Source organism: Stegostoma tigrinum, chromosome 10 (assembly GCF_030684315.1).
Source record: "Stegostoma tigrinum isolate sSteTig4 chromosome 10, sSteTig4.hap1, whole genome shotgun sequence".
NCBI classification, from domain to species: Eukaryota; Metazoa; Chordata; class Chondrichthyes; order Orectolobiformes; family Stegostomatidae; genus Stegostoma; species Stegostoma tigrinum.
The window spans coordinates 26,678,151-26,692,622 of record NC_081363.1 but is presented as its reverse complement, the minus strand read 5'-3'; the positions used below and the strand labels follow the sequence as shown (position 1 = coordinate 26,692,622).

At 39.3% G+C, this 14,472-nt stretch overlaps 1 protein-coding gene across 4 annotated transcripts in view; it reads right to left on the bottom strand.

Moving 5' to 3' along the window:
• The window catches only part of btbd7 (BTB (POZ) domain containing 7), a 49,827-nt gene that overhangs the window by 12,985 nt on the left and 22,370 nt on the right, over window positions 1-14,472 (bottom strand). For 2 of the 4 annotated variants that reach the window (XM_059649061.1, XM_059649062.1), the window contains exons 4-5: window positions 5,431-5,639; window positions 1,135-1,210 (exon numbers count right to left, since the gene is read on the bottom strand). In XM_059649061.1, the coding sequence (XP_059505044.1) occupies window positions 1,135-1,210; window positions 5,431-5,639 (285 nt within the window). Of the gene's footprint in view, window positions 1-1,134; window positions 1,211-4,469; window positions 4,572-5,430; window positions 5,640-9,652; window positions 9,747-14,472 lie in introns of those variants that run through there. The other 2 variants (XR_009446226.1, XM_059649063.1) reach the window with 2 other exon arrangements.

The following is a 14,472-nucleotide window of genomic DNA, read 5'->3' as shown; positions in this document are numbered from 1 at the left end:
GGTTGAAAGGTCTGTATTAACAGAGATTCAGTGAAGAGGAGAGAATGTAGAAATACATTTAACTCAAGCCATTAAGTGAAGGGACCCTGCAGAAAATTTGGAGACAGGCATTTTTTGCTAGGCTAGGATTGGAAAAACAGATTATACAACAAAATCAAACTAAGGAAGTGCCTCTGCACTCTCTTGGTTACCTTGCACAACCGACTGAAAACTAATACTGCATAAAGTTTAGTTTATTGTAGTACCAAAATAGAGTTGGGCCCATTTCAGATTGAACAAGAGGTTTGAGATGTATATATTTCATACCAAAAATATTTGTTTAAAAGCTGCAGGAAAATAAAAATCTGCAATGTCATATATTGTAGTACGTTATTGGACTTGCTTCATGCTTCAAACTCCTTTATGTTAAATGAGATTACTTTCAAAATAAGGACTAAATTGAAACAAAAAGACTCACCCAACCTTTAATTTTCATCAGTATGTTTTTAAAGAAAAATCTCCAGTATTTTCATGTCTTATGTATTTTAGTTATTGAGAAGTGCTCAGTTTAAAAAGCAAACGAATAACCCCAGATAAAGAATTCATTTGTAGGAAACAAACTTGGTGTTATAATTCTGGAGTTACGTAAAACAAATGCAACTACATGCATAACATTATTTATTTCTATTTAAAAATAACCTTGCAATTTACTTTTTCCAAAGACACATGTTTCAGACTCGTTACAGAACTGAAATTTGAGCATATAAGACTAAGTATCATTCTTCTTTAAACCATATTCTGAACCATGCTTTTTGTTTTACAATTCAGTGTCGTATAGCTTAAATTCAAGCTATGTTCAAATGTAAAATCTATAGAAAACAAATTAATTTGAATTTAATTTAAATCAGTTTTACTGGTGTAAATAACATGCATAAATCAAGGGAATTAAAAGTTCGACACTGACTATAACTTACTTCAGTAACATCATCTCAAAACAAGTAAGGATTCTGTGGAGTAATTATCTAGAAAGTTTTCATTTTGTGTTTATCTCTAAAATTCCCTGGTTTTGCACAATGCCTGCCAGAACACACTAGTTATACTTCCGGTTAACCAGATATTAAGAAAGTGATGTATAATTTCTAAACCAATTCTCACCTCTTTCTGCCATTTGTTTGATCAGTTGGTGCTCTCCCCACTTACTCAGGTACTTTAGGATGTCTTGTTCACTAGCCTTAGATAAAATGCAAGTATTGTCACTTTCTTAATGATTCTAGATATTTTCATAAGAAAATTATGTGAAGAGAAACTGACAGGATACAAGATATGCAGAAGTAATTAATTATTACCATGAATTGCTCTAATAAAATATATATTTGGCAACTGCTTATACCTAAAATCATTGCTAACACTCTGGTGCCTCTGTAAAAGGGCAATAGACAAAAGTCTAAGTATAATTTGAACCTTGAAGTTGTGCCAAAGATTATTAAGTGTTGATCTCCAATATATCAATTAGAAACCCATCAAAAACTGTATGCATTTCAGATGCATTCATAGCATAATCAGCAATCAACATTCTTAATTATTCAATCAGGAGGATATAATGTGGCTTAGCACAAAGTGATTACTTGGCACAAATATAAAGCTCTTCTATGGGTATCAAAAAAGGCAGAGTGAGTGTTAGTCTATACAGTATGAGAATGGGGAGTTAATCATATACAGCAAGGAAATGGCAGATGAAGTGAATAGTTTATTTTTCATCTGTTTTTACTATAGAGGACACAAAGAAAAAAAATCCCAGCAATAGCAATAGCAATAAATCAGGAAGTGGAAAGGAGGAGCTTGGTGAAATCTGGAAGACAATACTGAGCAAACTCATTGCGCCAAAAGTTAAGACGTCCCCCAGGTCCTGATGGGCTTCATCCTATTCGGGAAAGGTTACATCAGGCTGAAACATAACAAGCAAAATGTCTTTCAGGGTGTGTTGTCATCAGGTGTTAGAATTGATTATTAAAGAAGTTATGGCTGGACACTTAGAAACACTCAAAGTACTGGGGAAAATTCAGCATGGCTTTCCTAGGGATAACTGAGGGATTTGGAACCAAGAAATCACTATCCATGTGCTACTTAACTAGAAGAGAGGGGTCATGGCTGAACAGTAATATCACTGGAGTAGAAATCCAAAGGCTCAGCCTGGTGTTCTGGGAAATTGATTCAAATCCAAGCAGGAGAGCTGGTGGAATCTGATCAATTAAGCAATATGGAATATAATGCCAGTACCAGTAATGGTGCCATGAAACTGCTAGTGTCATAATATCGCTAATAAAATCACCAAGCTTTTAATTAGATCATAGGTCTGCTCTGTCATTAGAAACAGTCGACAGGCAATGGTTTAACCTAGGGGTCACCACGCCTCAGGTAAGAGGATAGGTTGAGAAACCTACTGTTGGCATCACCAAAATTCAAATCAGCCATCCGGCCAACTGAGCTAAATGACCCCCTTATCAGTAATAACCTTTACAGAAGGAAATCTACTATCTTTACCCAATGTAGCCTACACAAGATTCCAGATCCACAGCCACTGGTGGACTCTTAACTGCCTCTTAAACAGCCCAGCAAGCCACTTAACACAAGGGCAGTTACAAGTAGTCAACACATGCTGGCCTTGATAGTGCATCACATCCCATGGAAGAAAAGAGGCCCGTGTAGATCAGTGTGCACAGCGTGGTGGGTGATTTAAATTTAGTGAAAATTAGAAGATGGGTAGCAACAGGTTAGATGGCCTTGAGTTGGCAGATGGTAGAATGTGGAACACCTGACAGGATTGAATCAGAATACTCAAGAATCAAATGTATGGATGAGGGCTTCATCAGATGTGCTGAGGCAAAGGAGGAGTAGGCTTTTTTAAGGGAAGGGAAAATAAGCAGTCTTGGTAATAGTACAGATATGTGGTCAAGGGCTTATATCAGGGTCACGAATTTGCAAGCAGTCTATGTCACAATCATACTGGACTCAATATTAATTTTCTCACTCCCCAAATGCTGCCAGACATTACGTTTGTCTAGCACTTACTTTTTTATTGCAACCTGTCTAGTTCAGCCTCAGGCAGTTGCCAGGAAAACATGTGGGATAAGACAGTGTTGGGAATGGCTTCAGACTGTTTTTGAAAAAAAACAGAATTCCATAGTGTTGTAACGGACCATTCCAGTGCGCATGCGTGTGCGCACCCTCCAAAGGGCATCCCACCCAGGCCCATCCCTCTATCCTGTAACCCTGCATTTCCCATGCCTAACACAGCTAACCTACACGTCCCTGAACACCGGGTAATTTAACATGGCCAAAACACCTAACTTGCACATCTTTAGGCTGTGGGAGGGAACTGGAGCAGCCAGCGGAAACCCATGCAGACACAGGAGAATGCGCAAACTCCACACAGTCACATGAGGCTGGAACTGAACCCAGGCCCCTGGTGCTGAGAGACACCAGTGCTAATCACTGAGCCACTGTGCTGCCCCATCGCCACCTTAATAGTAAATTGGATGAAATTTCTGCTCATCCAATTCTGGATATCTGACAAGCACTGTGACAATTTAGAGACAGTGCAGAGGTGAGAAAGGTGGTGAATGACAGCAGCATACATATTGGAACTGAAATTATGCTTTCACAATGTCACTGATAGGCAACATGTAGATGAGAAATAAGAACTCCTAAGTTGAAGTGGATGTCATGATTGATTGTGTCAAGAACTGCACTGATATTGAAGAGGATGAGGGGATATAGTCTTGTTTAGTTAGTATCACAGAGCTGTTTCAGCATTGTAGTAGGAATGGAAACCCAATTGGAGGGGGTGAACTCTGGAGGTAACACTATATTCAAGGACTTAAGAAAAGGAAATTGCAGATTGGTTGATATTAGAGAGCATTGACAACGAGAATTCATGGGAGATAGGGACATAGCTTCAGCAGAGAGACCTGCCAACAATACCAGTTAACATGGAAGCCAGGAATAAAAGGTTATGCAGTGTTTTAACTGGAAAAAGGTCTAGAAAGCAGGACATGGGTTCATGGACAAGATGAGCTGGGAAAGGGCATGAGCAGAGGTAGAAGAGAAACTCAAGAAAGGTACAAGTTCAAAACTAGCAAAGTGATGGCTGGGTGAGAAAGGCTCAGCAAGGGGAAAGGGAGGAAGTAGCAGTGGCACTTAAATGTCTAATGCCGAAGCTTCGTTCCATCCATTCTGATTGTGAAGACTAAGATTTTTAATAGAATGTTAAACATGGTGTCATTGTCATCTTGAGAACACAAAATACACTAAAGTCGTGTGATAATACTAATGGGCTCTCTTGTCACTTTCCTTCTCTTTTTTCGAAAAAAAAGAGAGGATGAAAGGAGGAGCAAGAAATTGGTCAGGAATAGGTTAAACTACAATTCTGAACCAGTACCACTCAGGCAAGAGAATGATATCTTTCTCAAAAGGTGGAGCATCAAACTTACAGATTTGATTTTCACTGTTAGTGGTTACGTTGTCAGGTTATAGTTCCTTCATTATACGATGAAGAGCTTCCTTGTATTTGCTGTAGGCAAATGAACTTCCTTCTATAAAATAACCATCCTAAATAGTAGTTTGCATTAATCTCATGGAACATCAGATCATTGTGCAGCCAAATTGATTTGGAGTCTTTTAAGGTATGAAACAGTAAACAATTCTCAATCAGACTCTTTATGATTAAAAGTAATTTGTGTTTTACTTTGAAATGTTATGCAACTCTGCTGCAAAGTGACTAGTTCAATGCAGTCAGGACAAAGGCTTCAGTCATCTCTGACGCTCATCCCTTGCAATAACTGAATGTAGCCTGTGTGAAGTCACACTGCATGCTTTAGGGATGGGCTTTATGTAAACAGTACTCCTTTTATGTTTACAGAAAGCTACATAATGAATAAATTGAATTTCAAGCAAATCTTTTAACATTCTTTTGCTTTGAAAACTAAAAGTAAATTTAAATTAAATGAAAAGGCAATCCTAAATGGTATTTGCCATTTTTGCACTGCATTAGTAAGGTACTTTTATCAGTTTACAGGAGCCCGTTATTGTTTAATTTTTAAGTAAGGTCTAACATTTTGTGCATTTAAAGGCATCCTCCCATTTGTTAATTACCAAACATTCTTGAAAATATTTTAAACTGGTTTTAAGTTTGGATAAATTGTGTTCAAGATGAGAAACAGCAATCTGGAAAATAAAATTCAGTTTAATGTTTGACACAGAGTCAACAAGCAGCCACAGTTTTCCATTTCCTATAATAGTATCTTTTTAACCCTTGAGATTGCCAAATCACAGGTAGTCAAAACGGGTCGTCTCACTCTACTACCAAATCTCCGAGCTTGTATATTTAGGCAACTAACTTTGTCAAGCTATAAATTTACTGAATATTTTGCTATAAAAGACATAACCCAATACCTGTAAATAGTCTGACTGAAGGACAGAAGGCAAATGGTCCTTGCTCAGTTCAAAGAACACATCTGAAACCATAACAGAGGTGAACTCCTCACATAGGAAGTTAAGTGCCTGGCGATAAACCCATTTAGATCCATAAGGCTGTGAACTCCATTTCAGTATAGAAATCAAGGTGTCCAAGGAGATGCTCTCCATCACAATATCTTCACAACCTATAAAAATGCAATCTATACATTATTGGAATTATAACAGAAATGCATATCATCATTCTTATAAAAAGGTCTGATATCCAAAAAGTTATACACAACAATATTTTGAATTACTGTCTTAGAGAAACAAAGTTACAAATGCAGGAAGCCATTTGGACCATAAAGTTTGTGGCTCTTTAAAAGAGCTATTCATTAGTCCCACTCTAATATTTCTGCTAATTTGCCATATTCAATCAGCTGCACAATGTTGGATTTGCTCCCCATACAGTACTCACAGCCCCACAAAAGAAAATTAAAGGCATCACACACTGAAGAACTGGCTGTGCATAAACAAAATTAAAGGGCAACATCATCCTGCATTTTCCATTGTTCTATAATATTCAACCTCTTTCAAGTATTGTCTAATTCCATAAGATATAGGAGCAGAATTAGGCAATTCAGCCATTAAGCCAGCTCCTCCATTTGATCAGGGCTGATCTGTTTCTCTACTTCATTCTCCTGTCTTCTCTACATAACCCTCTCTCCCCTTACTAATCTGTCTTAAATGCACTCAAACAATTGGCCTGCACAAATCTGTGGCAACAAGATCCACAGATTCACCATGCTCTGGGTATAGAAATTCATCCTCAACTTGTCCCTTCATTCTGAGGCTATGCCCTCAGGTCCTGGTCTCTTCTACTAGTGGAAACATCTTCTCAACATTAAGTCTATTCAGTCGTCTGAGAATGCTGCTAGCTTTAAAAAGATTCCTCCTCAAAATACAGACAGAGTGCTCATCCACTCCTTATATGATAAGCCCATTAACTGCAGGATTATTCTTGCAATCCTCCTCTGGACCCCCTCAAATGCCAGCACATCTTTGCTTCGATATGGGCCCCAGAACTGCTCACAATATTCCAACCATGGTCTGACCAGAGTCTTATGCAGCCTTAGAAGTACATCTTTGCTCTTGTTTTCTTGGTCTTAAAATGAATACCAACACTGCATTCACCTTCTGAAGTGCCAATTGAAGCCACGTTAGCCTTTAGAGAAATCTGAACTGGGTCTCCCAAGTGCTTTTGCGCTTCAAAGTTACTGCTGTGAAGATTGGTTTTCACTATCATTTTAGGCAGTGCACTCCAAATCACAATAAATGCTTAAGAAAAATCCCCCATATTGCCTCTAGTTCTTTTCCAATCAACTTAAACCTATGTTCTTTGATTACAAATTCTTCTGCCACTGGAAACAGTTTCTTGTTACATCAAGCAAGTGTTTACGATTGAGCAATACTGCTCAATCTCTTCTTAAAATTTCCCTGGTCTGAAAATCCCAGTTTCTCCAAGCCAAATTTTTTTTCAGTTTGAGGACGCAGGTCCCATGTTTAAATCTGAGCACAGTATTCGAATAGAGGACTAATCACAGTTCTATAAAGGATCACTATGGATCCAGTAACACTGATTAATGATTTATATAACCACATTGTGGTATCCAATATATACACTGCAGCAAAGGATTCTGTAAGAGATAACTAATGAAAATTTGCAAAGGCGATTACACTCAAAGCAGCAGGCTGGAGTAGGAACCAGTACTATACCAGCATTATGTGAGAATATTACAGTGCCCCAAGCCAGCCATGTTCCATGTTCAGATTGCAGCTACACGTATTCTTTTGAAACAAGTCCTATTCTTAATTTGCCTAAATTGGTGTCATCTTGAAAAATTAATTTCAAAGAGGTTGAAAACATATGTAGACATAAGATGTGAAAAGTCTTAGGTGGTGTGGCAGAAAAAGGAGAAAAGAAGTCAAAAAGGACATGGAAGCACAGCCATGCTCGTTAAGATTTAGTAATCTTGAATAGTGGAAATGAGCAAGTAAAGCAATTTCAACAAGTATTGAAAAATTACATTTTAAAGATGGGTGATGCAGTACAAAAGCAAATAGTTAATGCTAACCTAATTCAGTCAGTCATTGGTTAAGGCACATTTAGAAAGTTACATCCAGCTTAGGAAGAATTTTTGAGCAGCGTTAAATACAAAGGAAAGCGAAGATGATACCAAAAACAAAGTACTCCCTGCTACAATTAAGGATTCCAAAAGCAGAGAAACAGACCTTATGTTACACAGGAAGTGCATCAAGGAAGAAAACAACAAGAAATAAGGGCTAAATTGCAACAAGTATCAGCACAAGTTATCAAGGATAAAGTACATAGAACAAATAACATGCAAGACATTTTCTTGGTTCAATGAACAAAAACTACAAGTATTTTGTTGCACAAAACAAAACCCATCTTCAAAGTCATCACAACCGCACATTTTGTTACCAATTATTACTTCAGCAATGCAAGACATACTCCAGTAGGCAAACCAAAATTGGTTATAATCAGCTGTCTTTGACAGAGAGAGATATATGGATTGCATTGGATCTTTTCTCATTCTTTAGACTTCCTTATGCAAGGATGAAATGTAATCTACACATTAGCAAGAACAGGCTTTTGGGTTGCAGAATGATACTGGTTAATTCCACGGGTTGAGATGTAAGTGCCATTTTATGGAGATATTCTCAATTTAGTTAACCATATCCCCACTAGAAGACTAAAACACATTTTTCCTACTTTGCAAATAACGTCTTTTAGAAAAACCATTAGTTGAATTTATGGATTTTCTGGAAAACCAATTTGATATTCAGAAATTATTAGCTACTGTCATAAGATTATTCCCCAAAACTCCACTCAACTAAAGAATACATCTGAAATCATTTTTCATCCACCCACACACCCTTTAGTTTACTAGGAAAAATAGAACATAGAACATAGAACAGTACAGCACAGAACAGGCCCTTCAGCCCACAATGTTGTGCCGACCATTGATCCTCATGGATGCACCCTCAAATTTCTGTGACCATATACATGTCCAGCAGTCTCTTAAATGACCCCAATGACCTTGCTTCCACAACTGCTGCTGGCAACGCATTCCATGCTCTCACAACTCTCTGCGTAAAGAACCTGCCTCTGACATCCCCTCTATACTTTCCACCGACCAGCTTAAAACTATGACCCCTCGTGCTAGCCATTTCTGCCCTGGGAAATAGTCTCTGGCTATCAACTCTATCTATGCCTCTCATTATCTTGTATACCTCAATTAGGTCCCCTCTCCTCCTCCTTTTCTCCAATGAAAAGAGACCGAGCTCAGTCAACCTCTCTTCATAAGATAAGCCCTCCAGTCCAGGCAGCATCCTGGTAAACCTCCTCTGAACCCTCTCCAAAGCATCCACATCTTTCCTATAATAGGGCGCCCAGAACTGGACGCAGTATTCCAAGTGCGGTCTAACCAAAGTTTTATAGAGCTGCAACAAGATCTCACGACTCTTAAACTCAATCCCCCTGTTAATGAAAGCCAAAACACCATATGCTTTCTTAACAACCCTGTCCACGTGGGTGGCCATTTTAAGGGATCTATGTATCTGCACACCAAGATCCCTCTGTTCCTCCACGCTGCCAAGAATCCTATCCTTAATCCTGTACTCAGCTTTCAAATTCGACCTTCCAAAATGCATCACCTCACATTTATCCAGGTTGAACTCCATCTGCCACCTCTCAGCCCATCTCTGCATCCTGTCAATGTCCCGCTGCAGCCTACAACAGCCCTCTACACTGTCAACGACACCTCCGACCTTTGTGTCGTCTGCAAACTTGCTGACCCATCCTTCAATTCCCTCGTCCAAGTCATTAATAAAAATTACAAACAATAGAGGCCCAAGGACAGAGCCCTGTGGAACACCACTCACCACTGACTTCCAGGCAGAATATTTTCCTTCTACTACCACTCGCTGTCTTCTGTTGGCCAGCCAATTCTGTATCCAAGCAGCTAAGTTCCCCTGTATCCCATTCCTCCTGACCTTCTGAATGAGCCTACCATGGGGAACCTTATCAAATGCCTTACTGAAGTCCATATACACCACATCCACAGCTCGACCCTCATCAACTTTTCTAGTCACATCCTCAAAAAACTCGATAAGGTTTGTAAGGCATGACCTACCCCTCACAAAGCCGTGTTGACTGTATTTGATCAAGCCATGCTCTTCCAGATGGTCATAAATCTTATCCCTCAGAAAATACTAGTTTCAAGTAGGTTCTGGGTGCAAGAAAACACAATTAAATAAAAACAAACTTGTTCTGTGCTTTTTGCTGAAATGTGGCTTTCACAAAGTTACTCAAGCTGAATGTAAATTTTTCCAGCATTACTTGCTTTAATTTAGTTCACGTTTAAGGACAGAAACATCAAACTTACAGGATTAGTATCAAAAGCTACATGTCCTTTCCCAAGCATCCTCCATTTGTGCAGACACAAAACAAAGTATTTGTTGTCTCTGACCACTAGTTTAAAACTGACAAGCATATTACTATCTTCAAAATTCCTGGACCAAGTAACATGGAAGCAGTGCATGACCTCAGCACTAGTTTCTTAACAATTTAACTTCACAGCTTAGAGAGACACAGATCTACCCCAAATCCCATGACAAAAACAGACTTCGTGCAGCAGCAGCATAAGATAGCAGCTGTTACTGACTGAATTCTTTGCAGCAATTTTCAAACAAGCTAAGTGATAGCATTTTCTTTTCACTCAATGGGCTTTCATGTTCCAAAGTCACATTATAGCTAATGACAACTCCAATCATGTCATTTTTAAAACAGTATTTCAGAAATTTCACATAGGGGTTAAGGCAAGGAGTTTGTGCGTTTATACATTTATATGGATAAAACACATTTTTTTGCAGCAACACGAAAGTTGTTTTTTGGCTGGTTTATATTATTGGGGATACCAAGCCAAAGTGTAAACGGGATTAAGGAACCAGTTTATGGATGATAAAATGTGAAACTAATTGTAGAATCATACAAATTTTACACTACAGAGGCCATTTGACCCATTGTACCCATGTGTCAGCTCCTAAATGAGCTATCAGACTAACCCCATCTGCACAACCCTTTAAATTTATCACTTTTAGTTAGATATCCAGCTCTCTTTTGAAACCTTCTATCGAATACATCCGCACCACTCTCCCATACAGCACATTCCAAATGCTAACAACTGGATAAAGACATTTCTCTTCCTCTCACTCCTTGCTATCTTGCCGACTATCATGAAATTGTGACTCCTAGTTACTGACCTTCCAACTAGCGAAAGAGGACATTCTTCTTTACCTTGTCAAAGTCATTGATAATTTTGAAGACCACAAAAAGGTCACCTCTTAACCTTTTCTACAGTAAGAATAATACGCCCAATTTTGCTAATCTTTCCTGGTATGTAAAATTCATAATTCCTGGTATCATTTTAGTGAATCTCCCCACTCTCAGGCTTCAATATCCTTCCTTAAATGAGATACCCAAAACTGAACACAATACTCATGCAGAGATAATGGGAACTGCAGATGCTGGAGAATTCCAAGACAATAAAATGTGAGGCTGGATGAACACAGCAGGCCAAGCAGCATCCCAGGAGCACAAAAGCTGACGTTTCGGGCCTAGACCCTTCATCAGAGAGGGTCTGATGAAGGGTCTAGGCCCGAAACGTCAGCTTTTGTGCTCCTGGGATGCTGCTTGGCCTGCTGTGTTCATCCAGCCTCACATTTTATTGTCTTACAATACTCATGCAGTCTGACCGATGACTTATAAAGGTATAGCATCACTTCCTTGCTTTATATCTCTACTTACAAACTCAAGCATCGTATAAGCCTCCTTAACAACTATTTTAATTTGCATGGACAGCTTAAATGAACTATGCACGTGAACTGAGGTCCTTCTACTCCTGTATTCCCCATAAAGTTATAACATTGACCCTGTATTGACTGTCCATGTTTTTTTGACAAAAACACATTATCTCACATTTCTCTGCAGTGAATTTCATCTGCCAGGTGTCTAATATTACCAACTTGTCAATGTCACTCAGTATCGTCACAATTCACCATTCTGGCTAGCTCAGTAACATCTGCTAATTTAAAGATTTTCCCCTCAACACCGATCTCCAAATCATTCATATAAATCATAGAAAGCAAGGGCTCCAACATTGATCCCTAGGGAACACCACTCTCAACTCATCTCCAATCAGAGAAATGGCATCCATACCCATCCTCTGTTTCCTATCATTTAGCTAACTCTAATCCATGCTAAGAACCCATAAGTTCCAAACATTTATAATTGCTAAGCAACCTGCTAATAGCACTATATCAAATGCTTTCTCAGAAGTCCAAACACAACACCCACAGCACCACCCTCATCCACCTCAAAGAACTTAAATCAAGTTTATCAGACATAAGATGCCCTTGACATATCCATGTTGACTGTCTAGTATTAACTTACTTTTTCTCTATGGGTATAATTCACCTTATGCATTATGGCCTCCAGTTTTTCCACAATTTCTAAGTTAAATCCTGCTTCTTCCCAAAATCTTCTACCTAGCTTCTGCACTACTCAGGTTCTGATAACAATCCTCAGCTCTGCTCCCTTTTCTAGAGGGACAAAAAAAACAAAGCATCTTGACATCACTGGTAAGGCTAGCATTTATTGACCATCTGTATTGCTTTCAAAAAGGTGGTGATGAGCCACCGTCTCCAATTGTTGCAGTCTTCATGGGGTAGCTGCATCCACAGTATTGTAAGGCAGGGGAGTTCAAAGTTCCAACAGTAAGGAAGAAACAGTAACATAATAATTCCAAGTCATGATATTGCACAAATAAACAGTCTCCCAAACAGTTCAAGATGTTTGGAGGTTGTGAAAATTTTGCTGAATTTAATACTTTGCTTTCTTCCTAAGATCAATCACCTTTTCCTTGCATGCATTTATGGGACACAAGGCAGACTGCAACAAGTTTGGGAAGTGGATCTCGATTTACTAGCCAATATGTATTTCTGCAGATGCAGATTCAAGTGGATTCGTTTGACATTCACATGAAAATGTTATTTGCCTATTTTTGGGTCACAGACATACATACTACCATAGAACAGGGAATCTGTCTTCCAACTAGCAAGAACCAAGAAGCTGTTGGATCAGAAACATCAAGTCTTTATATCTCTAAAGGATTCTCTGCAACCCTATTCTACCCCAGGGGGTTCCAGAAAAGTTAGCTCACAACAGACGGCAGCTGAATCCAAGATATGGTTTGGTGGCATAGAAACATTAAATGGCATGCAGATCACTTAAGATATTCCAAAAGGTCACAAGTTGACTCCAGGGAAATTGCTGGCCTACTCTGGAAATCTGTCCCCACTCGTGCCAGTTTCCAACCCTATCTGGAGAATGCTTCTAGGAGTTCAACTGTATCTTACTCGAGAGGGGAGGAAGACTGGATGAGAAAACCATTCATTCAGTGAAGCACTCGTTTCAGCTTCAGTTCGATCCCTTGTTAGATACTTTAGCTAGAATAGAAAATAAACCTTTTTACTCAACTCAAACAAGTTTAAAAATTTCAATTTACCCCATCACTGATGAACTTAGCTTGATACACTTCATAACCAAAATCTTTAGTTTTGTCAGTCATTTGAATCAGTTAACCGGAAGGAGGTTCCAAGTTTAAAAACATACGTACTGAATCAGTGCTATCTAGGTTTGATTAATGCAATACGGAATATAGAACAGTACAGCACAACAGAGTGGGCCTAACCTAATCCTAAATTCTATCTAACCTCCACCCCTACCTTATACTATCATCCATAGGCCTATCTAATAGCTGCTGAAATGCCGCTAAGGAGGCCGACTCCACTACCCTCTCTGGCAATGCATTCCACACCCCGACCACTCTGAGTAAAGAACCTACCTCTGACAATTCCCCTATATCTACTTCTACTCACTTTAAAACTATGCCCCCTCATAGTAGCTACCTCCACCCTAGGAAAAAGTCTCTGGCTGTCCACTCTATATATACCTCTGATCATTTTGTACACCTCTATCAAGTCACCTCTCATCCTTCTTCATTCTCAAGAGAAAAGCCCTAGCTCTCTCAACCATTCCTCATAAGACTTTCCGTCCATTCCAGGCAATATCCTGGTACATCTCCTCTGTACCTTTTCTAAATCTTCCACACCTTCCCTGTAATGAGGGGACCAGAATTGGACACAATACTCTAGATGTGACTGAACCAGGCTGTTATATAGCTGGAACTTCATGGCTATTGAACTCAATCCCTCTAGTAATGAAAGCTGACATACCATACACCTTCTTAACAACTCCATCCACCAGGATGGCAGCTTTCAGGGAATTGTGAACATGAACCCCAAGATCCCTCTGCTCCTCCATACTGCCAAAAATCTGGATCCTATCAACATCCCTTTCTAACCTAGAACAGTCCTCTGCACTGTCCACAACGCGACACACCTTCATGTCGTCCACGAACTTGTTACTACACCCTTCCACTCCTTCATCCAAATCATTTCCAAAAATCACAAATAGAAGAGAACCCAGAACAGATCCTAGCAGTATACTACTAGTAGCTGAACACCATGAATGTTTTCCAGCTACTAACACCCTTTATCTTCAGAGAGTCAGCCAATCCCGAATCCAATTTGCCACATCTCCTGCTAGCCCATGCCTCCTTACTTTCTGTATGAGCCTACCATGGGGAACCTTATCAAACGCCTTAGTCAAAACCACATATACCACATCCATTGCTCTACCTTCATCCACACGTTTGGTCGCCTCTTCAAAGAATTCAATAAAGGTTTGAGGCACAATCTAGGCCTCACAAATCCATGCTGACTGTCACAAATCAAACCGTGCCTTTCCAAGTGATCATAAATCCTCTCTCTCAGGGTCCTTTCCAATAATTTGCTGACCACTGACGTCAGACTAACTGGCCCGTATTTTCCGTG